The sequence below is a fragment of the Maylandia zebra genome, linkage group LG17 (assembly GCF_041146795.1).
Source record: "Maylandia zebra isolate NMK-2024a linkage group LG17, Mzebra_GT3a, whole genome shotgun sequence".
Classification (NCBI taxonomy): Eukaryota; Metazoa; Chordata; class Actinopteri; order Cichliformes; family Cichlidae; genus Maylandia; species Maylandia zebra.
Window position 1 is genome coordinate 27,766,416 of NC_135183.1, and position 27,255 is coordinate 27,793,670.

General features: G+C 40.9%; 1 protein-coding gene across 1 annotated transcript in view; it reads right to left on the reverse strand.

Annotated features, from left to right (window-relative positions):
• Positions 1-27,255, reverse strand: part of snd1 (staphylococcal nuclease and tudor domain containing 1) — a 177,454-nt gene that overhangs the window by 135,906 nt on the left and 14,293 nt on the right. Inside the window, exons 10-12 of the mRNA XM_014409598.4 lie at positions 22,622-22,726; positions 11,973-12,074; positions 1,417-1,517 (exon numbers count right to left, since the gene is read on the reverse strand). Of these exons, the coding sequence (XP_014265084.1) occupies positions 1,417-1,517; positions 11,973-12,074; positions 22,622-22,726 (308 nt within the window). The remainder of the gene's footprint in view (positions 1-1,416; positions 1,518-11,972; positions 12,075-22,621; positions 22,727-27,255) is intronic.

The following is a 27,255-nucleotide window of genomic DNA, read 5'->3' on the forward strand; positions in this document are numbered from 1 at the left end:
CTTCGTAAACAAGCTACCGAGTCTCGAGTCCATTACCACAAGAATAGCTCATACAAGGTCAAAATCCTCTGCCCTGCTGACCAAATCAGGCCCTGACCTCAGGCCTCATGGGGAGCCTCACCAACTGTTCCATCTGAAGCAGAGTTGCTGGTTCTGGTTTGACCTGACCTCTGTACGGACATGCACTACCAAACACAGGACGGCTGGTTTGATGAAAAGAAGGCATCTACGTCTCCATGTGCGCATGTGCTTGATGTGTTGAGTGATATAAACAGAGGGAACCAGAAGATAAGTGTGGCTTTTAACTTTTTTTTTTATTATTTATTTTTTTTGAGTGAGAACAGGCTTCTGACGTTTCATTTCAAGCACTGCGGCATTAAAGCGCCTCTCTGATTAAATTTGAACCTCTGAACAGTTGTAGTAGTAGGTATGTGTCCTCATATCTTTGGTACTGTGTAAAATACATGTTTCAGACGGATGACCCGAATTCCTTCAAAGCAGAGTTTGTAGATAGAAAATAATTGCTTGCACTGAGGTGACCTTTTTCTTCTTTTTTTTAATATGAACTTAAAAGACAAAGAAACACTTTCAGGTTACTTTATGATTGATGGTGAGATTACGAGTAATATGGATTTAAAAATGAATATTTTGTGTCATTTTACAACAGATTAACCTGACTTTTAAAGGGTTTAATAGGGAAGCAGCTGTACTAACAAAATAGAAATGTGTTAGTGAAATAATTTACACTGATAAATTACGTGCTGTGTGATCTCCCAATAAGGTTGGCTCAGTGGTCTCCTACTGCACACTAAAGACAACCGAACAAACCTAAAGTATTTTGATTTGCAGTTTTTCTATACTTCCATGTTTTACTTAGCCTTTCTTGTTTCATATTGCTGGATTATCTCGAGCCATTCTCCATCAGTACCAACTCGGATTGATTCGGCGTGACTCGATGCGGCACGGCTCGCCTCAACTCGTTTTCCATTGCAATTGAGTACCACCTAATGTGTGTGGGTTTGTTATAGTAACGCAGCCGAGTGTGTCCTATGACATAATTAGTACACAACGCGAACGCCACATCCAAAAGGTGGACGTCGAGACATCAATATACCTCTCATACTGTGGCTTTTCCTGAGACTCTGAGACCACAGTGTTGTTTCTGTGTATCCATTTCCATGTGAAGCCATGATTCATCGAGTGATGACACTGACTAGCCAATTGGTGGCATACTCTGGTGATCGCCTCAGATCGCTTGGAACCCCAGGGGAGAAGGTACCTGGTACCAGGTACTATCACCTAATGGAAAACCCTGAAAACCGTGGCGAGCCGACCCGAGTAGGTATTAATGGAAAAGGGGATTAAAACGGTAGAAAAGAATATAAAGCAGGCGACTCAGTGTGGTGCATGACTTACATGCCGCCAATTGTGACTGTAGCACAGGTACGCTCTGGGAAGGCAGGCGTGCCTTCTCCTGGACCAGTAGCTGCTCTGATGTAGTCCACTGTCACGTTGACCTGAAAGGGGGAACATAAGGCAGAGGTCAAACAATATACCAAGAGTAGAGAGACAAAGTGATGGCAACAACGGTTATGGTAATAATTAGTGTGAGAAGTGTGTTCTGGCTTATGTATGTGTATCAGGGTCTTTTCATTTGTCCCAGTTCTCAAGGTCACCCCTAGTCAGTGTGAATCACATCAGCAAGTACTGCAGATCTCCCCAGAGGAGGAGTATTAACACACAGTGGGTGTTTGGGACAACACGCACACACGCGCGCGCGCACACACACACACACACACACACACACACACAACAGTGATAGAACCCAAATGACCCCACACTGTGTGTTCTCAACACAGCTCCCTGGGGATAGACTCCAATCCACCCACCCCGAAGATACAATTTTGTCACTCAGCTGCGTGCATGTGCAGGCAGGAGACAGGGAAAGCCTGCTTTGCGGGCTAGACACAGGCAGACAGCAGTAACAGCAGGGATGCAGCCATACCAGTATACACCATCGGTAGTTTAAGAGCTACGTCTCAACCTTGTCAGACAAGTGTGATAAGACGGAGGAATATTAAAAAAAGGAAAAAAGAATGTGGGAATTTGACTTTGCATCACAGCGCCAAAGCATAGACATGAGTCCAACAGACAATGGAGGCAGGCCTATTACAGGGACATGAAAGAACAACGTTGGCCTGTCGTTAGATGGACAGAACGAGTATGTAGCGACGTGAACAGGGGAAAAGAAGAGTGCCGTGCTGTTCAACAGTAACTGCAACTGTAATTTCAGAAAGGAGAAAATAAAAAAATAATAAAATAAAAAAAAATAGAAAATAAAAATTTTGTACTGGTTTTGTGTGAAATTGTTCTTAATGACCATGCCCATATCCATGGTTAGGCGTGGGAGAAGAAGAATAAAAGCCAAAGCAATGTGACACAAGACCCCGAGTGCAGGAATCAGAAGAAACAGGAAATAGTAAAAAGGAGAAATCCAACACAGAAAGAGGAGACTGGGGGAGATTTCAACATCCAAGCAAAATGTAATGCTGGATGCTATAAGCTCTGTATCTGAAATTCCAGTGGTTCCCCATTAAGCAAGGTGACAGATTATAACTCTGACCAGCAATGTTAGATTAGAGGAGTTCCAGGCCTATTCTCCACAGGCCATCTACCAGATCTTCTGATAAGGCAGAGCCATCTATAAGAACCCCCCAGAGGAGAGTGAAACAGAGGGGGAGAGGCAGTGGATGGATTAGAAAGTGGGGGAGTGATAAGGACAGTAGGAGAAGTGAGAGACAAAATGCGTTTGTTCTGCAGAGGCGACAAGCAACATGGGAATATTCAGTCAACTCTGCCAAAGGAACAAAATACTTGTTTTTCTTTTTACTATATACTGGCGTTTCTGCGTGTATACTGGCAAAGGGTTTAGCGTGAAGAGGATTTCAAAAAGACTTCGAGTAATAGTTGTTGTTTTTTTGTTTTTTGCAAATTTGTATTCTGCAGTAAAAAAAAAAAAAAAAATTGGCTTATCAAATGTGAGTTCTGTGTTCACATGCCTAGCCAATGAGGTCATTCTGAAACAACGTAAGGCTGTAGCCACAAGAGAGAGGGGAAAAATGGATGTTGCTGCAAAAATTTTGCATCTTCAACCTTGCGGCACAGAAAAACTACACCGCAATCCCCTAAGTCTAAAGACGGGTCACTAGTTCAGTACGAAAAATCAAATCTTCCTTTCTGCTTCTGAGTTACGATGTTGAATAATGGCCAACACAGTGGGCTTAAAGAACATTCGGAATTCACAATGATCAAATGTCACAGCTTCATTCTGTGTCTAAGGGTATAAGAAAGGTCTTTTTAATACCACTTTAATTTTAATATAATGCCAAATTTTCAATGGAGAGATGTCGACAGTGAAGAAGTTTGGAAAAACTTTGGCATACAAAGCAGTTTGTTTTCTAAGGATTTCCAGGCATCGACTTTAACCACCAAGAGAAATTCTTATTCTCGAGCTATTTATCTTTAAACTTGCATCTTAGACTGAGCTTTACACCAGTGTGCTGTAAGCCTGGTGGCCCACTGGGCCTAAACCAGGCCTGCTGAGAATTTCTGTAATTCTAATATTTTTTTAAACGGGTAAGCTACAACTGTTAAGTTAGCAATGTCCTTTATCTTATCATCTTGCTGTTACCGTTTACTGTATTTTTCCCTTTATACATTTTCATAAACATTTAAAAAAAAAAAAAAAAAAAAACCCACTGTGACCGATTAAGTTGAAGTAGCAAGCAAGCAGTTATTAATGCAGTCATTGTGTAAGCTAAATGTATAGAGATGGCTAAAATAGCAGCACTGTGTGCTGTAAAATCTTGTGGGGTCATGACTAAAATATTCAAGACTCATATCCAAGTGAATTTAAGACATTTTATTGATTTTAAGGACATAGGATGAAATGATAAATCCTATTATCTATCATAAGCATATGAATTGGTAAGTTTTGACCAGCTCAGTGAACTTAACCTTAAATACCTGAATCTAATGATTTCATCTGCCCAAATGGATCTTTGTGCAAATAATAAAAAATAATGCCTTATGCCATGACTGTTACCAGCACGGATGCATGAAGACTAAGTCGAATTAGCATTCAGTGCAAACAACCTTTGCCAATAACGCAACATAATGACAGGCTCGTGACTGTGGGGTTGTCGAGCTTCCTAGAATGAGCTCCATTTGCGATGGTCTTAAGTGAAAGGCTATTACAGATAACTTATGCTAAGCTGTGATATGGGAAAGGTACCATGTTGTGAGAAGCCCAGTATGGGTTCTGCATGATGGGGTTTCCAGACAGGAGCACAGTGACAGGCAGCTTATCCCAATAGCATGTAGGTGATTAATTTTTGCTCTAGCTAAAAAAAGAAAAGAAAAGAAAAAAACATGTCGTTGCTTGCACGGTCTATCTACCCAGCTCCTCACAGCTTGTTCTTTTTGCAACTATTTAAAATGGACATGGCAACAAATACACACTTAAAAACTTGTAAAGATTCATTTGTAATCAAAGACTGCATTTAACAGTGCTAAAGCTTTTAGTGGAAATTTCACAGTTCAGTTGTTGCAGCATGCATACCAAGGTGATAAAAAAAGAAAGCGGTGGGTGTGGGGTTGTTCGACATGCAGGAATACACACAGGTGTTAGAACAGCCTCACCTGCACCTGGATGTTGGCAACACACAAGAGACTATCGTATATAAAAGACTGGACATTTTTAAGCTTCGAAGAGAAAAAAAATGGAGGAGAAAGAAAGAGGGATAATTAAGAAAATTAGTGCAATACGGAAAAAAATGAGGTATGAAGGTACTGTAAGAGAAGGGAGACTGTGTGGGTGAGTGAACAACCGTTTGTGTGCAAGAGAGTTGCTTAGGTTGCTGCTGTGTTTTAGCAGGCTATAATCACAGCTGGCTATCATTTAATGAAGTGAGCTGTGCTGAAAAAAAAAGAAAGAAAGAAAATACTGGGACAGCACAATACAGAGAGGACGAGGGGGGAGTAAAGGAAGAGGAAGAGGGAGCCCCATCTGGGTTTTCAGCCATGGGACCTGATGACGCTTTGACTACCTGCTTTGCGTCTGCTTGAACACACATACCTCAAGCTTTTCCCAAACCAACTTTCACATTCACTTACACACACTGCATCAAATACCACATTGCGCACACACACACACACACAACATTCTCAATTCATTCACACACTGATGTGCACACCAATAAGAGGGGGAAACTCTGTCGCTAACAGTACTACACAAGCAGCTGCATAACAGGAGCCACTTTGAGCACGCAGGATTATCCGAATGTGCTCAACCCTGATAAGTGGCTTAATGCAACATTTCCATTCTACTTTTTTTCTGCTGAGGCTGAGACCCAGGCGCACAAGAAGCACTACTTATAAAGTTAGCCACATCAAGCTTTTTGGGATTATGTCACCATGCAAGCACTGCCATTTCAATGGGGGTGGCGATATAAATGAGAAAGACCAAGACAGTCAGTCAGAAAGACGTAGAGTGACATCAAGAAAGGAGAAAAAGAAAATGCCTTAGTGTATTTATAGCCTACCATAAAGGGATAGCTCAGAAGAAGTTCTTGGATATGAGATAGAAGGAGTTACTGAAAAATTCCAACACCTTCTACTATTTGTCACATTTAAAAAACAAAAATCATCAAGTTTTAGTTTCAAAGTCTTAATGTAAACATGATTAAAATTAAAGGAAATTAGCATGTGTCAATATGAAACTCAAAAATGTCTAGTTGCAGGAGCTGCTCAAAAGGTATTGAACCAATTCATTTTTGCCTCAGAGAGTTATAGCCTCTGCTTGGGCAAAAAAAAAAGAAGGGAAAAAAGCAGTCTTTTGAATATGGATATTAGATATGCTTTATAAAAGATCAAAAGCCCCACGCTCTCCTTATAGAGATGAGGAATAGGGGTTTAACAGAAAGAAGGGGGAAAAAAAGCATTTAATATAGCTTTATTCTCCTAAACCAGAGCGCTGGCATTAGGGTATTGAGCTGAGCACACTGAGACTGCTGGTTAATGCTTAGTCACGTTCTAGCAGGTTTAGTCACAGGGAAATCTGCTTGTTTTCCAATTCCCGTAATGTATTGCGCTCTTGGGCTTAAAGGAGAAGCAGAGGTCGATATGATAGTTCAACCTTGTGACTGGAAGGGACCATTAGCGTTGGTCAACACCTGTTCGAGATGATGCTGAAATACACCTACTGTTATCTGACAGATCTGCAGTTAGAGGGAATCACATCCTCTGCTTCTTTCAGGGAAGACATGAAGCAGGAACTTCCAATTTACCCCCCAACAATATTGAGGTCAAATCTTTGTCTGCATTTGTGTCAGAAAGCAAAAGGAAGACAGGATAAACGTGGGGCTTTCTCAAGCAAAATTTCAAGGGAAACTGTGGTCTTGGAGTCTGCTCCAAATCTGTCTCCTTGGAGCTCATTGTTCTGAGACAGGATGACAATAAGTGGGTCGACTAAACTCCTCTCCTTGCTGGATCGCAGCATGCATCTGCACACTTGCATACCTGCATCCAACTTGACACCACAAGTAGGCCAGGGTAACATTGATTAACATTAAAGCCTCGTGGGTTGGATTTGTGCTCAAAAATATTCCCCCATCATCATTTTTGGGGGGTTCAACACAGCAGGTAAAGAACAACTCTTGTTCCTTCAAAAGTCAGGTACGGCTGAGTAACTATTTCTAAAAATGATACAATGTGACAAACGGTTTAACCTTGTGTCTTTGGAACAATAAAGAAACAGGAGGAAGGCAACATTCCAGAGTTGCTCTGTTATTGATTCACTAGTGAGGAGAGAGGAAGCTGTAGTGCTGGCAAATGGGCTAGAGCTCTCCACTTAAACCTAACTCACTTCAAAGAGCCTATAAGTACACACTTGGGGGAATCTAACGTCAATACTAATCAAATGGTGAGGAATATGGTGGCATATGCTATATATACAGTTCTAAATTCATTCAGCAGTATGAAAAACATGCAGTCAAAGTCATAAAGGGATGTCTTCAGAGTAGGGACGTGCATGATTAGTTGTCTAGGCAACGGAAATATAAGTCGGTTAAAGTAATTATTCATACTCCATACATCCATTTTAGCATATTTATCCAATTTATTATATATTTTATTAAGGCACGATGGCAGTTGTCTACCCTGGTCTCTGAATCTCTTCAGTACTCTAATATAGAAGTAAAAGCTTTTATGTAGGCTATGTCAGCAGACATTCAACCACTCAGCTGCAGCAATGCGTAACCACATTCTGCACCTGCTAAGAAACAAGGCTACTGGTGTTAGTACTGCTAGCATTAGTCACAATGTACAAGCTAATCTGGCACTATATGTTTGCAAACTGCCACAGATTTCAAGCAAAATGTACATTTTGAGTGTTGAAGAAGATAGTTAACAATTACAAGTAGCTTTTAAAGAGACATGCAATATTTATATGGATAGTGTTTACTCTCATCACATAGATTATGCTTAATTTATAGTGTTTCTCAGTTTTAAGCTAGTCAGTCATCATTTTTGTTCTCTTGTTTAAATTTTTACTAATTAAGCCACCACTCTAGAGTCAGTCTTTGATTAAATGAACCATAGCCTAAAGCAGCAGAACTGTACAAAGTTCTTTTAAAAAAGAAAAAAAATACAGTTTGAGTCAAACTGTTTTGACAGCAATCAGATCAGAATCAGAATACTTTATTGATCCCTGGGGGAAATTATTTTTTTGTTACAGTGCTCCATTATAAACCAACATAAACCAACATTAAGACAAGACAGACAATACGCTAACTAAGAATATGTCACTTAACTGCACTTTCTATGAAGTTAACTCTTTGAAATGATCTTCAACTTAACAGAGAAGGGAAGCACGAGGGCAGATCTTAAGAGAAATGCCATGTAGCGAAAGCTATTGGATGATACTGTAGCAAGAGAGATGGTAATTTGCCTCGGGTATTAAATGTTCTGTGGGAGTTCTTTGCGCCCTGCACATATTATAGCACTGATTAAGTGGTCAAGGTTGATTTTGCATGCAGACAAACAGATCCTTAATGGCCACCACTTCCAGCTATACCTTGAGTGATCAAATCTTTCAACGTGTCATGAAGCGGTGCTTCCACCTGCATTTAGAGCTGTGTACATGTGATTGGATCAGCCAGGATTCATTTGAATACACTGGGCAAACAGAGCCAGTGATTCAATCCTGTGAAAACATGCATAGTCAACACACTTAAGACACTAACTCCTTTTGACGCACACACAATCATGCGTACTTTCCTCTGCGATAAATACTACAAAATAGCGATTTGCCAGAGGCTTAGAGAGAAACAGTAAGGCTTTAGCTGAGTTGACTTTTGAAACACCCGTGGGTCTAAGCAAGAAACACCGTGAAATCAAACTTAGTATAAAGACAGTGCAGACTGATATGAGTAATGTCACATGTTCTGAGTTGCATGCCATTTGTACTTGCATGACTAAACAGTTAAAGGCTACAGCGCACGAGTGAGGGTTCTGATGCATGTTTACATATACGTCATAAGCTCTAAATTAAGTGTATATGTATTGTGACATCATCTATATGCATGTCCATGCACCATAAACACATGAGCTACTGTTTGGTAGACACGCCCTACAGACAAGCCTTTATAGTCAACATGACATTAGGTGACACGTGCATATTTATCACAACACTGTCACATCTTTTTATTCCCCCTACCCGCACGCTCATCTTTCCAAACACAAACACCACAAATAAACAGCGCGATCATTATTCGCACTTCAGTCGCAGAAGCCGGCTTACGGCTGAATTTTCTGTCATTAAAAAAAAAAAAAAAAAAACAACAACAACATTAATGAGTATGATTAAAATGACTGTGATGAGAGGCTGGGACAGAGATATGAATCTCACTCTCACACGGAATGCCAAAAGTAACTCTATTGGCTTTTGGCTTTGAGTGGGTGCGTGTTTTTGTGTTTATCAGCCTGCACTGCCATTTTTTATTTTATTTTTTAACTCAGTTGAACAAGTATGAAGGTGTGGGTGACATGTTGGCTCCATTTATTGTAAGGCTGTTGTAGTTTGGCCCCATTAAATCGCTACAATTGTTTGGTACATTCTCGTACCACTGGAAATACATGCTGAGACTTCACAAAGCACACAAAGGATGGATTTGTTGAGGTCTAAGCTCCAAAATTTTGGAAGTCAATTGCAAAACAGTATTGAATTTATGAGTTAACTTCTATCTGGGGAAGTCATTTTGTCAGGGTGATTGCGCATAATGACAGTTTCCATCAATCTGTGCTCGCAACTGCATTTCCATGTAAATTTCTGCAATCTTTTCCATCATGGCCCTATTATTATACGGCCCCTGTGCATCTGACAAGTTTTAAACTTATCTTTATGGGAAAACATAAACCATTATTTGGCTCAGGCAATGGACAAAAGCTCTGGGTCTGCCGCCTTCTCTCCATGCATTACTGCCACTGGAGGTGGGAAAATTGCCACTGTAGCACAATGAAAACAATGTAGGTGTAGCGTACATATGAAAGATGCAGAGTTATACACTAAAAGGCAAAAATGGAGAACAATTCCAATCTTACAGACCAATCATTTAGCATAAAGACATAAAACTAACCTAGTGTTTTAATTACATAAGTAAAAAAGGCAGATGCGAGAAGGCTGTGAATCTGAATCATGAAGGAATTAGGATGGACTGTGAAGGACATCCAGGTCACAGATTTTTGGTTAAATGTAAAATGCAAGTCCTGAAAAGAACTGCATTTGTTAGTGACATTAATGTCTAAAGAAATCGGCAATTAGGAAGATGAATGATTCTTTGGTCATCCTTGTTTCCACGCTTTATCTAATCCCTCACCCTTCTGGTCTTTGCTTCTTGAGTTTAATAATCAAATCACTATTCCGTCTCCTGATATGGTAACCATGACGTTGCAATGGTCAAACAGACTGAAGCACTGAAAATCTCTGAAATGTTATTTATGTTGCAACACAATTTCAATCTTCTCTGTCTACACATAAGAACTTTTTTGTGCTATTCTTGGAATCATTTTATTTGCATTTCATCATGGTGAAAATGAAGAATGTGGCTCATGCGTCCAATAAAAAAAAAAACAAAAAAAAAAAAACTAATCATCGCCAGAGAAGAAAGTTAGAGTTCCACAAGCAAATTGCTGGCATGCAAACTTCGCGTGTAAAGTTGATGTAAATACAGCTCAGCTTGGAGTCTACTATACACCTCTTTATACAAGTCCTCTGAGGCGCAGCTGTAGTAAAGCTCATTCAGAAATATGCTCAAGCTTCCAAAATTGATAAGTTCAATGCAATTGTTTGTGGAATTTGATGTATGAATAATGTCATTTAATTATTTGCATTTTTAAAAAAGTCATAATCTGGTTCCTGAGAGTGTCCAAGACAATAACTGCCATCTTTATGGTGTTTAATTCATTAATTGAGATGGACTTGTGTGTCTAAAAGAGTAAAGTATAAGCTTTATACAAAGGAGTTGAGAGGAGACCAGCACAAAAGTCCTTAACCACACCTAAGAGGATGTCCCGGCAAGCCCTGTACATGTTCACAAATGTTTGCTTTTCATTAAGTTTGTGAAAATTAAATGTGACAGAGTGAAAAAAAGGGCAGATGAATTAGTTCTTTATTTTGAAAAAGTTAAAAGATGCGCTACACAGATTCTTAAGCCATATTAAGTTAATGACTTTAATCAACAACATTTAAAGCTGCCCAGGGAACAATAAAAGTCTTTTTTTTTTCTTGATGACCTCTAACTGCATAACTGCATCACTAATAACTGACTCTACCCGTCTGAACGTGCTTCGACGTTGCTGGCAGATCACCTGAAAAGTAGGGTAACACCCCAAAATAGCAGCTTGTGCTGGGGCGCAGCAGAGCCGTGTTGACTCTAACTGAGACGAGCCGACAAAAAAAAAAAAGAAAAAAAAGAAAAATCAGATGCCTTAGGATCGCAGTTGATGTCGCTGGTACTCTGAATTGCTGTGAATTAGTCTGAATGTGTCCCGGTTAGAATTAATTAAGTCTTACAGACGTTTATTAGCTCCCCGCTCAGTCGCTATTTATCGATAGACTGATAATTAAATCCAACATCTTCCCTTTCATCATTATTAAAAGCGCCCGTGTGCCATTTGAACCTCAAGCATTCATTTGTTTGTCAGTTCTGAGGCTGGCAATATCTCCATTTAATACGCTTTCTTTCTTTCTTGATAGGTACTTTGAATAAACCTCTTCATTCACTGGAAGGTTTTGGGTGTTGCGTGGAGTCTTGAGCAGGTATATTACGCTTCATAGATCTAATTAATCGGTTTTACTTAGGGGACCCATCTCCAAAAACTAACCTGTACGTATGAGACGGATAAAAATGTCGTTTTGGTAAGATTCACAAAACCATCTTTCATTTATCAGCTCAATTTCACTTTAATAAACTAGATAAAATGCTCAAGCGATGGTGCGTTCTCTGGAGTGCTCTTCAGTTCACTGCTGGTTTCTGCTGGGTCAGATGTGTGTAAATCATAGCAGCCCCAGCTCCCTCCCCCAGGGTGTACAGACCCGGTGGATCAATAGACACAAGAGGGGGAAATCAACATTGCTTGTTTAAATGGAGCAACACCAAGCCCTAGGGCATCTACCAGGAGTATTTGGTATTCACACTAAGAGATTGAGAGAAATAGCTATCTAACTTGAAATGTATTTGGATATCACTGGGAGGGAAAGGGTGTTGGAGCAGCTACATTACAACTATTGTTTAATTTCTTAAAGCTGATAAGAGGTATTCATTTTGATTCACACAATATCTCACACACACACACATACACAAGGCAAAACTGGTGAATGCAGGTGTGTTTGTGTGACTCTCAGTGGTTCTTACCTTTTTACCAATGAGCTTCTTCCTCAGGAACTCCCGGGCCTCAAACATGTAGGGGATGTCATAGAGCGGGCGGAAGCGTTTGTCTTTGTCCTTGTTCTTCTCCTGAAGAGATTGATAAGTGATGAAGGAGGTCAGGATCAAGATGAGGGGAGGACAGGAGAAAATGAAAAGAGAAAGAAGGATGGGGAAGGAGAAAGTTATTCATATTGCACTTTCTACAACCTCTCATAAAAGAACATGCACCAACTCTGATCTCAAGCATACAGACAGAGAGAAAACATTTTTTCAACTTATTTGTCTCTTTTTCACTTTCCATTACAGTCCCCGGAACTAATGGAAAAATTAAGAGTGTTGCACATCTTCCTCTTGACAAAAGCATCTGCTACTTTCAGTGCTGACACATTACACAAAGAAATAATCAAATGTAGCATTATCAAAGTAAAAAGACACGAAAGTACCAAGGCAAAGAGAAACATGTTCAGAGGTGAGCTGGAACATTTTCATTTACACGAACTTGCAAAAGTTTGGGCACCACAGGTAAAAACACCTGTTACTTGTTAAAAATAAAACATTATTCGCACCTTTTTAAAGGTAAATGAATGTTCAGAATATTTGTTTTTTGTTTATTACACTTTAGAAATACTGATTCTTCAAACCCTATCAAAACAATGACCACATGCTTTTTACTCAGATAAAAAAAGTATTCTAATAAGGTGGTCTTTTAATCATTTGCGCATTCACACAAAGATATTTTGACCAATGGAGCCCAATTCTTGCAAACACACTTACACACACACAGCTGCAGACAAAAACTTCCCTCAACACGATCGCCCACTCTGTGACAGCAGCCGGCCACAAATAGAACCCATTTGCATTTTCAAAGGAGGCTGAGGTTTTGTGTTGCTCCCAGAGTGAATAAATGCACGTGTGTAATAGAAACGGACGCACAAACGCAGAGTGACAGGTGTAGTTTTTGTGAGGGTATGAGAAAAAGAAGAGGGAAAAAACTGAATGCACAAAATGACAATGATGCAGTGGGAAAGTACGACAGACACTAACAGGAGAAAGGAGGCTATGAATGACAATACCAGTGTGCTCGCCACCCCTGCCCCTCCCACGCTCTTCTATGAGCGCCATCATTATCTGTCATACAAACAGAACTGAGTCTCCTTCAAATGAGCACACAGGCTTGGATTAATTCCTCATTTCCGTCTGTCTTCAATGGGGTTCATTCATTTTTAATGACTCTCCAGTTGTTCCGAGCTGCCAGGTGTGGCACACAGCTGGGCAGATGGATGTGGAATGAGACACATGGGGAGCAAAGGATGTATGAGAATGCGTGCATGCCTATGGCACTAAGGCATTACGGTTTAAAACTAGTCTTGTTAGAGGGTGGGGCAAACTTTACTGGTGAAAAGGAAGAAAAAAATCAAAACGTCCTCAAAAGAAATACGCTCAACTGCCCTGGCACATAATGGGAATAACCTAATCTACCTTCAAATAGCCTTTCTTTAACCATAATGGAATTTCAATATTTGTTGCTTCCTTCCCTTCTACTTTCACTAGTGGAGTCTGTGCAGGATCAAACTTCAGGGCTAATCTCAAGTATTCCAAGTGGAAATCCCTTTACCACTCAGACAGGAGCCAATGTCTTTCATTTTGTGTCAGTCGGGGCAAATCGCCTGGGAATTTCATCCCTACCAAGTCAGTTGCACTGGGATAATGGGGCCTCTTAGGACCATTGCCAGCCAAGCCTCCTGCATTTAGTGCCTGAGCTGCAGACACAGTCATCCAACTTCTGGGGATGAGAATGACTGACGTTGCTGGGGTGAAATAAATCATTTGGAGCATATTTTCCTTAATGTCATATCACGCCACATTAACTCAACATTAAGACAGTTCCAAGATAATGGTGTTTACACTGGGATTCTGATAGAGACGGATACAAAACAACAAGATAACTTCAATGGAGAAGAGCAAAGAATGGGCTTGAGAAGAGTGAGAAAGGAGGAAGACTCATTTCTAACTAATAAGCTGTTTCACGGTGTAAAGGTAGCCATGTCACTGAGGGCCAAGAGTGTAAATGTCAGCACTCTATGCCAATTAGGCACAAGGACTGAAGAAGTAGACCAAGAGGACAAAAGGTACTTCTCCTGCATCTTTTAGAACGTCTACGGGGAACAGAGCTAGACTGAGTGGAATGTGGAAAGGTGAAAGAGTCGGAAAACAAGAAGATGAGACAATCAGAGGAAATGTTACAACTAAAAAAAAAAACCACAAACAGGCGGTAGTGAAGAACACACAGGCAATCATTCTCCAAACCAATGCCCATGTCCGGCATTATCCACTGGACAACTTTAACCTTGCCTTAAAACTCACCTTGGCTGATAGTATTCTTGTCACCACCATGCTAAGCGAGAAATTGAAGGGGAAAGCTATTTCTTAAACAAAAACAGCCAGCGCTTTAGTGAGACAAGGAAGCGCTAATGCCTAATGACTGCAACAACTGCCCAGTATTATCAGTGCGGCCCAACGTTACTGCAGTCTAACTTGTGCTATGCTGCACAACAAGGCCTAACAACTTTGTGGACAATTTTAGCGCAATTCAAAGATTTTCAAAATAAATGTCTCTCCCTGCCAAACAAGCATAACATAAAGCTATTTGCCTTGATGAGTACAAGTCTTCAACTTTGGAGTGGAGAAACCGACATCACCCACACCCAAACAATCTAATATTATCATTTGATATTCAAATGATAACAATAGCAGGCTACAGAGATACAGGTGTCTTCATAAATACAACTCAAATACAGAAACATTTATTTAATCATTTATGCAGTTATTCACAGAAGACGATGCTTAACTATTAAAAAAAAAAAAAAAAAAAAAAGTATATCCATCCATCTTTCTCCCACTTATCCAACTGGGCCAGAGCCCATCCCAGCTGTCATTCCCAGATTAATTTGGAAAATGCGTGATCTCATAGATTTTCCAATCGAGCAGCTACTACACCAACATTCTCAGTGCTGCCCACAGCACATTCAGCTGTCAACTGAAAATAAAGTGGTGTGGAATGAAGCACTGCCTTAGTGGGTAAAGTTGCTTTAATAAAAGTTCACAAAATGTATTTTCAATATCCCATATATTGAAAGTGCAATATGTAGACAGTGGTGGCATCTACACAGTACTGTTTTTATTCCCCATAAATACTGTATTGGCCTCAAAAGTCCACTACTGGTCAGACTCTACCATAAACCGCTATTATGCAGCTGCAGGAAGGTTGCAGAGAGAGGAGAGTGTCACTGCTTTGTCTCAGCCATAACCCACTAAGAACAGTTTGCTCTCAGTGTCCTCGGGGGGAGTTTTGTTCTATTTGGGGTAAATTCCCTTCATTCTAAATTACCCGCTACAGCTCAGGAATCGTGTCTGACGATTGCAGAGGCATGGCTCTGGCTGACTTGTACAGTGTCACAGGGCTGCAGAGTACTGGGCTGCAAATGTGTGGATGCTCGTGCTGGGAGCATCTGCAGCTTCTGGGGTGAAATCATGACTCAGGAGCATGTCACACTTTGTGATGCTTGGCTTTGGTGTTGGGGGAAGTGTACAGTATTGGGCTTGGGGCCCTTTCTTCATGAACACTTGGTTTTTTTTTCTGGGTTTTGTGTGTTTTTATAACACCATTGTTTCTCTTTTTTCCCTCCCCTGCATTTTGGCCTTTTTTCCACACGCCAAAACAATTTTAGGTCACTGAAAACAGACCTTTTGGATAACTCCTTCCGGGGTTAAGATAATCAGAAACTCTGCAGCATTGACATGTTGACAGGCTTCTGATTGGCCAACATGGCTTTAGGGTTTAGATTATATCGCCGCCTGTTGGTTTGGCAGGCTCTTGACAGCACTTCAATTTTGTTTACGGGTTCTCTTATGTGGGAGGGATTATTTAGTTTGTTTTCAGATCGCTGTTTTAAAAATCTTTTGTACGTGATCTCTGGGGCTTAGTTTTTGGGGGTTTGCATGTGTGTCCCAGACAAGATGGGCACTGTTTTTTTTATTAAGCTCTGCACAGGGAGGCTTAGACAAACAGTCAGCATTTAATATTGTATGCCCATTAACATTACTAAAATATGCATGCATAAACAATAAATTGCTGAGGTAGGCTGGGGTGGAGAGATAGCACTACAAAAAAAAAAAGAGAGAGAGAGAGAGAAAGAAAAATTATTGCTCGTTATAGTGTACAATCCAAAATTCATGCAGGATATGAATAAGTCATTGCTAAACAGACTTGAATTGATTTCACAACAGACACAACAAACAAACCTGTATTTCACAGTGAAATTACCCGCAGCGCCACCAAAACAAACAGCCTCTCGACTCATGATTAGCTGCTACCACACGGGTAAATATACTGGGACAGCTGGGACAGGTTTCAGCCCATGTTCAGATTGTTCTGCTATTAATAAGAATGTCAAACACCAACTGCAACTTAACAACTTAAATCATCACACTTGCTGCCTGAATAAGAGAGCTACACTGCAACTTAATGTGCTTTTGTTTAAAAAAAAAAAAAAAAAAAAAGCTTCTGAAGCAGACGGTCGAACTTGCCCTGCAGACGGACAGAGTGATGGACAGACTGAGTAGCTGGAGCTCTCCATGTCTTTTTTCCACTTTTTTTTTAAGCCAATAAAGCCAAAGTCATTCAACTTCTAAAAGTTCAGCGCCAGATAACACTGCACCTATCTCAAAGAGAAAGCCCCACAAAGCTTATAAATGACTCTTATCTAAACAAATCCTGTTCAAGAGGTGCAAATCAGTACTTTAACCTACATCTTTCAGATAATCTTCTAATGCAGCTTTTTAAATATCGGCCCCTCTTGTGCTCACACAGAAACAAAAGGAAGCTAAGCCTCTACTTTTAAAGTACAGACATCTAAAAAGTAGGAAAAGCAAAATAAATAAATAATTAAATAAATAATAAAAGAGAAGAAGGGTACTAGCAGTTCCCGGTGTGCCTCACCCAGCCAGTGGCGCATAAGTGAATCACGGGTGGGGTGACCCTCCTCCCTTGTCATCATGCTACCAATCTTGAGGTCAAAGCATTTCTTGCTAGGCTTTTAGGCACGCTCCGAGCGCACACACTGCTTGACACAAGATTTTGAGGATGAGGACAGAAGTCAGGAGGAGGGAGAGAGGGAGGAAACCAAAACAATGAGCCGAGTGGGAGAAGATAAAGTGTCGAACACAAAAACACAGCCAACAGCAAATGAGCCTTTATGCTGAAAGATTTGGTAATTATACAGCTGTATCTCTGTAATTCTTTACAAAATCTGTACGAGCATGACTTTTTTTTAAAGAATCTGTATCTAATTTTCAAAAATTATGTGCGGTTCTGGAAAACCAATGAAAATCAACAAACACTCCCATATAGGCCTCATCTCCACATACACTTTGAATAATTAATTGAATTCTCAAGCTTCCTTTGAAATTGTGTCTTTTTTTTATTGAACAATCATTATGCTACAATTGGTAATTAGTTTAACAACTGTAACATTTTTTTTTTAAAAAGACCTCGACATTCTGACTGTCATTGTCATGTCAATCAGTGGTAAACCACTCTGCCTTCTAAGTATTGTTCAAAAATAGTACGTCAAATAACTCTGACTATAACTGTGACTTCCAAGTACTTCAAAGGTCATATTCTGCCCACATGTTTTGCATGTACTGAATTTTTAGAGAAACAAGCCACAGTGATTAGCACTTTGGTAAATATGGCGGTTTCACCACAGGTTTGAACAATCTGGCTGAGGTGAACTGCGGAGAGGTTGGACAAGTAGGGAGAGCGGTATGTAAGAGCCATATTCATCATGCTGCTGTATACAGTATAAGAACAGTGAGTTAACTGCTCTCTGTGCTCCGTCAACACCGTCCTTAACCCTACTTAAACTGCATAAGCACACAGATACATTAAAATGAACAAAGAGACACGCATACGCAAACATTTGAGACTTGATGCACGTATCATCGAAGCAGAAACACACAAACACATCCAAACACAATGAGTGTGAGTGAGTGGGCGTAACAGTGAGTCACTCTGTGGTATAGACGTATCTCCCCACTCGTGTTTACACTGGGTTTGTCCTACTGCACATGAAAGGAAATGGAGAAAGAAAGCCAAAAAAAGGAAAGAGAAAGGAGAGAGGAAAATAGAGAGAAGAAAAAGCTGACTCCAACTCCCAAGCTCAAAATAACACTGGGGAGGAAAGGAACCAAAATCAAACAAAGAAAGAAAAGAAGAAAAAAAAAAAAACAAGTGAGGAACTCTGTATCCTATTTTTTTCTGCAAACAGACGCCATTGGTCAACTAATCTGTCAGTCTGAGCACAATTAGCATAGTCATCAGAGAGGACAGGGGGAGATGTGGCATTAGGACACTAAAGCGACCCACAGAAGATGGGAGGAGGAGAGGGACTTGGCAGGAACTGTCACAGTTCATCAGTGCACTGGTACATCGCATCTGGTCTCCATACTCCAATAAAGTACACACAACCTGACACACAAACATAAATGGCATTGTTGCAGAATACCAAGTTCAACAGGGCACATACACATCCAGACAGACAAAGATAATAATGACAACTGGCACGACACAATCCCGACAGACCTCTACAGAACACAACACTCATACGGTGTATGAACGACAAAAACAAGCACATCCCTGTGCAACATCACTTAAATGCCAAATGATTCAAACCGTATCACCTCTTAATAACTGTATTATTTCTAAGTTGTTGCAGATTTCCTGTTATGAGAAATCAAAAACAAACATTTCAGAATGACTACAGTGAAAATACAGGTCGCAAAGTAGTAAGTGAATGCAACTAAAGTGTATCTGTGAGCACTGAAAAAAGAGAGAAGAAAACTGATCATTTAAACACAATTTCCCATCATGCCATCTGCATAGACATGGTTATATACTAACCTTTGAATATTCTCACTTATCTAAAATGACCAGCAGAAAAATGCCTGCACAATCTAGCTCCAAAAGATTCTTTGCACTCAAAGGTGCAAATCTCTTTGGATGACATCAACAGTAAAATAAGAACATGAAAAGAAGCCGATAACAATTGGTAGCATGACTTTTATCATAGTCTGATCTGAACATGGAGAGCTTGGAGATGGGATCGTGATGACAAGAGGCTGCAGAAGTGCAAAAGGTGCTAGGGAAATTACATTTAAAAATGGTGGGATGAATGCCTGTGGATATAGTGAAAAACTGGGTGATGAGATGACTCTCAGTCTCCAGAAGCTTGGCTGAAGAGAAATATTCCAGCATAATAACGATCCAAAGCACACTGCCAAAATCACACAAGAGTTCCTAAGGAAGAAAAATGTGAAAACTCGGGCTGGGCCAAGCACGCTTGAATCTAATAGTAAATCTCTTCAAAAAAATTTTAGTTTGGTAATATGGGATGACATCGTAAGTACTTAAGAAGAAAAACAACATCAAAGTAATGAAAAGCAAGCTAAATTTAAAGCATGTTCACTCACAATGAATTGTTCTGCCAGGTAAATATAGGCCATGGTCACGATTTGAGAACGACTGTAATAAATCTAAAGAACCTATAAGCAAATATCCTACTCGTCGGTTTAGATACAATATCATGTCAACATTATATAGTAATGAATAATGTGACATTTAAGTTACAATGTATGAGTGTAACTGCTGAGTTTGTTTCCTTGAAGCTTGCAGACTGCAGTGCTAACACAGCCATATATATCACTTCTTATTATAATCAGTTTGCAGACACTCTGACGCCAATTTCCAAGATGTTTCCTGACATAGGCTAATGCAGCTTAACCAAGCATGTCTGTTTGTGTGTGTGTTTTGAAGCTGCACCTCAAACTGTGGCAATGTCTTTATGACTGCCTGCTGCACTGTAAGCAAGAAGACAGTTCACTGGTGATGTTAGCCAACATGATGTCAGTGTGCGTGGACCTGATTGAGACATACCTGCCCTGACGTCTCCCTTTACAAATCTAAAGCTAAGAATCACCTCCACAGGTAAGAAGTTGACAAAATTAGGCTTTTTCAGTGTGGATCCATCCTCCTGGCAACTTTTAGCTATGAGCTTGAGAATACAGATGAGCACCGGTATTCTGAGGTGTCAAACAATATTTTTGGGGCTTTCTAAATCATTCAAGCAACAGTAATGAATGTAAAATTACAATGTCCAGAATGGCTTCTAATAAGTGAAGGGGAACTGCTACATCTGCGTCTGTAAAGGTGTGTGGACAGGGCATGAAATTAAGTTCTCCTGCTCACTTAAGATAACAGCTTACTTGCCTAATTTAGTGGTCAGACACAGGGGCCAGTTTGCAAATGAGACAGGACATAAAATTCCCTATTGCATGCACAGGCATTTTTTTTCCCTTACTTGCTATATTCTACCTTAAAGTCAAAGGGCTCATCAAAGTCTCTGCAAACCTATCAAAACTCTGTATTGCTGCCATAGCGACAACATTCAAAGCTAAGTCAACAGCATTAGAGACATGCAGGCAGCTCTTTAGCTCACAGACAGAAATAACAACCTAACAAATGACACCAGCAGCAGCACCGCAAACTACCCTCATTTAAAACTAAAACATAGCAGCAGTTTACATGCAACAACATCAAAACTGAGAATATGGTCCGACTTTTCCACATAGACGGCTTCGTGTGTGACAAAACAACTCTGACATATACAATTCAATTAAAAAAAATCTCCATGTTTTTAACATGGAAAGGAATTTTTAGGTAGTTCTTACTTTATTGTTTAGATTAGGAAGACTAAGTTTAAGTGTAATTATTGTGTTATTATATAATCCTTCTATAAACAACAGGAGACAATAATCTAATGGGTAATAACAAGTACTCTGAGCTAGTACATTATACTCAGTCAAATTTTATCCAGCCTGCTACAAATTTCACTCTAGTAGCTCAGTGAGGCAAGACCCAAACCAAACAAATTTTGATGAATATGGGTATTTGCACAATAATCTGACACACGACCACACAATTAAACATGCATGAAGTGCGATAAAAGCAATACAGCACTGTGCCGATGTAACACCAATACAATGCACACAAACGTTCACATCTGGGCTCACTCTCCCAGGCTCCCTGTAACATACGACAGTGTAATGAAGCACAAAACACATACTGTTGAAGCATCTGGTGCAGGCAAAAAAAGAGGAAAAAAAGAGCGACAGACAAGAGTAAAGAGAGACACTGAGAAAAGTTAGGAGCAAATGCTGTGTAATGCAGGAAACGAGAGAAGAGGAGAGAGACAAAATGGAGAAGCTTTTGCCCACAAGCTTGTTACAACCACAGATAACTAAGGAGAATAAATACACACGAAGGGCAACGGCACAGGTCAACAATCTGACCACACTGAGCACACCCGGAGGGAAAGGACAGCAGAAAGTGACTGTGGAGAAGAGGGAGAAGAGAGCAGAAGGAAGACGGGAGGGAGGGAAGACACAAAGTACTAGTGTCTTAATGATGGGAGGCACCAACAATGCCAGGGGTGGGGAGAGAGAGCGAGTTGCGAGAATAGGACGAGGACAGAGAATAAAAACCAAACTTAGAAGACAATAAAAAGGGAAAAGACAGGAAAGCGCACGCCATAAAACAGACAGAATGCACAAAGAGGGAGTCAATAAAAACCAAAACAACCAAAACAGAAGAAAAACAAAAGGGTTATTGCAGATAGTCTGTAAGCTGACTTTTACAACCGCTGCCTAGACAAAAGCGCCACACCCCCTTTGCCTCGTACCTTTAGAGGAGGAAAATGTAATACAAGCTTATATAAAAGGATATGACACGAAACGGTGTGCTGACTGAAAGCACGATGGTCAAACCTGTGATAAGTAAGCGCAGTCAAATAAAATGCTTTGATTGGTTCTTTCTCAAAAATAAATGCACGTCAGTCACCTGGAAATATAAGCAATGCATGTTTTTGTTGCACAGTAATGCAAAAGATTTCATCTCCAACACTAATTTCCCTGATGAGTGCTCAGGAGGTAAGGAATGAGAGACATCGAGCACAACAGACTCCAGGTCATTGCAGTCTTTGTTTTGTTTCGTCTTTTAAGGACACCATATATTGTATCAATTAGTATTTTTCCCAGGTGTCCCCAAATATACGTGTGTAAGCATGTACTTGTGTGTTTTCAGTCTTGAAGTGATTCTGAGGAAAGCGAGTGTGGAAGGGGAAAAAGAAAAAAGAAAAAAAATCGATCTGCCTCACTCTCTGCAGTGCTGCAACCACTGGGTGTGTACTACTGTTTCACTGTATCTGCTTATGCCCCAACTGCAGGGGCGCCACCAAGTGGTCAGACTTAAATCCACAGTCTTTTGGAAAGAATTTAGACTGACGTGCAAGAAAAGAAGAGAGGCCACGAGAACACAAAGAGGCGGACAGATATTTATAGTTGTGCAGCTTTTAAGTAACTAAGCTTAGGTGGAAAATACCTTGACACCAGATGCTGGCTGACCACAAAGCTCTCACTCATTCAACTACATTCACTCACTCCTTCAATTTCAAGTAGCTCCTCATTGCAAGCAAAGCTGTGCAAACTTTAAAAGCAGATAGATTTTTTTTTTTTTGTACCTCTCCCTCATTCCTTGGGGGCCGAATGCTGGACAGGTGGATGGTCTTGTATTCGCCAGAGTTGAGCTTGACCACCATGGCGTCAGCGTTGACCACCTGCATCACCTACAAGGAATAGAAGAACAGAGGAGCGGGAACGATTAAAATAAAAACAACCACCCAAAAAAAAAAAAAACTTCGGGAATGTGATTAGGTGAGCATACAGCACAAAAATAAGAACATGAAACTCAATTAGAAATCAATTTAAGGGTCCAAAGACTTAAAACCTTGGGGTAATTACAAACCTATGTGCAGGGCAGTGGGGGTGCTGGAGTAAGAAAAAGAATGGCATTGCATTTTGTTGAGTGAGTAAGCAGATAGACTGACAGAAAGATGGGAAGTGAAGGAGCAGGTAAAGGATAAATGGAGAGGAAGAGATCTGTTCAAAGGCAGAGAGAGAGTGACAGAGCACACTGTGTGCTGTCATGAGCAGGAGGCAACAAGAGGGAGGTAAGAAAGAGCGATCCTTGAGTGAATGAGTAAGTTAGCAAGCTAAGGCATCCCAGTAGGCCAGCTAGGTTTGGAGGACAGGGCGAGGACGTTCTGCAATCTGGGGGATTGACAGCAGGCAAGGAGGGAGGGTAGAGGAGGGAGACAAGAGTGCGTGTGGAAAAAAAGCTCTAAACCACAAACATCGTGTTTAAGATAGACTGGCAGAGCATTACGCAGTTGTCTACTCGACTACTGGCTGGCAGCATTTTGTTCTGCAGACCTTTAGAAGTGTAACTAAATACACAGACTAATTTATGTCTGGCATTTAAATGTTATTTCTCTCTGTTCCAATGGGAGTTTAGGGAAGTACAGTTCAGAAGTATGTGTGGATGTTCAAAAGTGATAGCTTAGAACTACAGCATTTCTTCCCAATGACAGAACATCACAAAAGCACTCAGAACTTCAGAGGGAAATCTGAAATCTACTGACATAGATGATAAATTATGAATCTCAGAGAAATGTGTACTCATGTCAAGTCATTAAAAATGAAGGGTGAAGCAAATATTTCTAACACAGCACAGTCTATATATGTGGCGTCCAATGTGCTCACTTTAGTTGGAAGACAGATTGAGGGTATAATGTGATTTAGACGGAGAAGGCATCCAAACCCAGAGCCTTTAAGTAGGCCACTTGCAACAGACTGAGAAATCAATCGCCCTACACATGTAGCCACCCACACATGCATTAAATGGCCTCATCATCACTCAAAGTGGAGTTCATATGTAGGCCGGGCACAAAAGTCCTCAAAATGAGAGATGCAGGTCTGAGCGATGTATCAACCACAATTTGGACTGCGTGGGTGTTTGTGTGGCTGCAGCTGTGGTAGAAAAACAAACCAACCAAAAACTGAGAAAAAGTTGAAACTTTATGTCGATACTGCAGACACAAATCCAGGTATATTAGGCTCATTGGGAGATTCATTATTCCATGAAAACAAATCAGACTGCCGTTGCATTTTGCCACCAGAGAACAGAAATTAGACCAGCCCACATGCTAAATAGGCTGCCTGCAAAAGCAGCCAAAATACATCATACACTAATCACTGAGCTGAGTGGGAGAGATACAGAGACTTAGGGAGCAGGAGGGAGAGAGACGGAGAAGGGGAGAGGTGTAATGAGTAAGTGCGAGGGGACGCGTGCGTGCACATAGACGCGCGCGCACACATACCAGCCTACATGCATTCACACTGTAACAAGGTCATTTTGTGGCCTGCCCAAGTAAATAAAGTGCAAGAGAGAGAACGTGGCGGGAGCAGAATAAAAATGGCTCAGCATTTACTGGCTAATTATCAGCTGGAGGAGGTGAGAGGAGCGAGGCGAAGGAGGACAGATCAACACACACCAAGATAGACGAACAGAAAGCTGGAGCGAGCCAGGGAGATAGAGTGTAATCTCACAGCAAATATCACAGGAACAGAGACAGAGGAAAAGATGGAGAATAGATCGAAAAATAGAGCAAAAACTCTTTGGAAAGTTAGCTGCCACGAGGGTTGAGCGAGCAGGCAGAAGAGACAAACAGGCTGGCAGCATGACTCACTGGTCTATTCTGCTACTCGAACGGTGGGGATCTACTGCCACCCTCTGCCTAGTAATGACATGACATCTGCAGTGGTCAAGATCAGTCATAGCGCAAGGAGAATCTTGGCTACTATCGGGGAAAGTGCTGGTTGACTCTCACGTTTATTCAGTTGGTTTTAACCACATGGCCACATGTGGGCTTAGCCAGGACTTGGTCATTACTTGCCTCACATCACCAATGCACTGTGTTCCATGTGGACACCAGTGGATTTGATCCAAATGCCATGGTTTAACATAAAGGTTTAAATGCCATCAAAGCTGCATATAGGGATAACAAGCATATCACATAGATATGACAAGCACTTAATTTGCACAATGCTGTTAAACAAAAACACTAAACAGCAGGGGTAGGGAACTCCAGGCCTCGAGGGCCGGTGTCCTTAGATGTGTCCTTCATCCAAAACAGCTGATTTAAGTGGCTAAACGACCTCCTCAACATGTCTTGAAGTTCTCCAGAGGCCTGGTAACGAACTAATCATGTGATTCAGGTGTGTTGACCCAGGGTGAGATCTAAAACCTGCAGGACACCGGCTCTCGAGGCCTGGAGTTCCCAACCCCTGCTTTAGAGGGACTCTAGCCCAGGGGTGTGCAATCTCAGTCCACGAGGGCCGGTGTCCCTGCAGGTTTTAGATCTCACCTTGGGTCAACACACCTGAATCACATGATTAGTTCGTTACCAGGCCTCTGGAGAACTTCAGGACATGTTGAGGAGCTAATGTAGCCATTTAAATCAGCTGTGTTGGTTCGAGGACACATCTAAAACCTGTAGAGACACCGGCCCTCGTGGACTGAGATTGCCCACCCCTGCTCTAGCAGGGATGTTTTTTTGTTTTCTTACTTTACTGCTGCTCAACTTTAGAGTTTAACCTGCAAGCCTTTCTCTCCAAATGTGTCATTTTGTTTTGTTATTTTAAGAAGCTGTCAGATATTAAGCCCAGTTTGTCTGACTTGGTTTAAAGGCAGTGCACATGTCACCTTTCTGTCTTACACACAGTATTAAGCCATACTTACTAATTGTATTTTGCACCTATGCCTCATTACATTTAACAGCACACGCATAAGCCTTTTTACTCCCAACACCGATCAGAAAATCTTTATGCAACTACTAAAACTCCCAGCTGGAGAGCAGTAAATCCAGATACCTTATACATATGATTCTTATGGATTTGGATGAGCTCATCACCAGCAGTCTTCCTGACAAGCCGCTGATGAGCTTGGCAAAGGGCTTTACAGTACGTCACCCTTTGTCTATCACCTTGCAAGTCAATGGTTACCTGGGGGAGAAAGGGGGTACTATTGGGACATGGCCTACATTCCTATTCTTTAGTCCCAGCAGAGGAGGGGGAGAAAGAGTCGAGACAGTCAAAAAGGAAGATGCGTCAGCAGGATTGACTTGTGGGGATTGGAACCGCTGCGTCTCTCCACTCTATCCATCACTCAGGTAATAAGAAGTGAAAAGCAGAGTGGATGAGGAGAGGGGAGGAGTGTATGATGATGGGATTGATGGATAAAAGTGTCCTTGTGAGAGTGGCTGCACTGCAGCATTAGGTGCCGACAAAAGTAACAGGGACGAGTGCAGAAGGGGAGTGACGGGCCTGCGTAACTTTAGCCTGCCCGGTATGTACTTAGGGTTAAAACAGTTCAACTAGCTGCAGGGTCAACAAGACACTTTCCATCAAATCAATTTTTAAGGGAACATTTTTAGACCTGCGTGGTCCTCCTGCCATCTCAGAGGCTTATCACTCACTGGAATTACTTTGCAAGCTATAACAGACAGCATTTAAGTTATAGAAAGAAGTTGCACTTTAAAGGAGATCACCCAGACGAGTCACCACATCCACAAAGTACGATATCTAAACTAATGCCCAAATAAACTGGCTAACATAGCAGCAGCTGACACTGAGCAAGCTTAAGCTGCAAGGTAAGTAAAGGACAAAGAAACATCCTGAGAAAAAATTCAAAAGTGCATCAAAGTTTAACTGGGGGCATGAGCAGTGCACTGCAGGAGGCCAAAATAAATAAATAAATAAAAAGAAAAAAAGACTGACTACTCATTTCCTTTTCATCCTATACACATCCACACAAACCTACCCTTTCAGTGTCTTCTTTAACCCTCTACCTCTCACTTTTTTATATTCTCTGTGCCTGCTTTTCATACACTCCCCTGAGCTCACCACCAAATGTTCCCTCACTTGCACACTGCCCACATTCAGCCCTCTTTTACTGAGGGGGTTCACAGAGATCTAAACGCAGCTCGCACCGATAATATAAATGTTTTATCCTCTCTCAATCCTCTTCCCTCTGACTCAGGAAAAAAAATATACATGCTCATAGTTTTCTTTTGGTGCCTTCTATATGCTTGTGCAGTTTATCAAATTCATTCTGTAAGCAGATTGCCAAAGCAACACCTTTTATGTAACCCTTAGGCCGGGTATGAATTTTTAAGGGTCTTAAAAGTTTGGGGTCTGGAGGGAGCAAATGCAGACAAAAGAAACTTCCAAAAGGCTCAACTTTTTTCTTTTTATT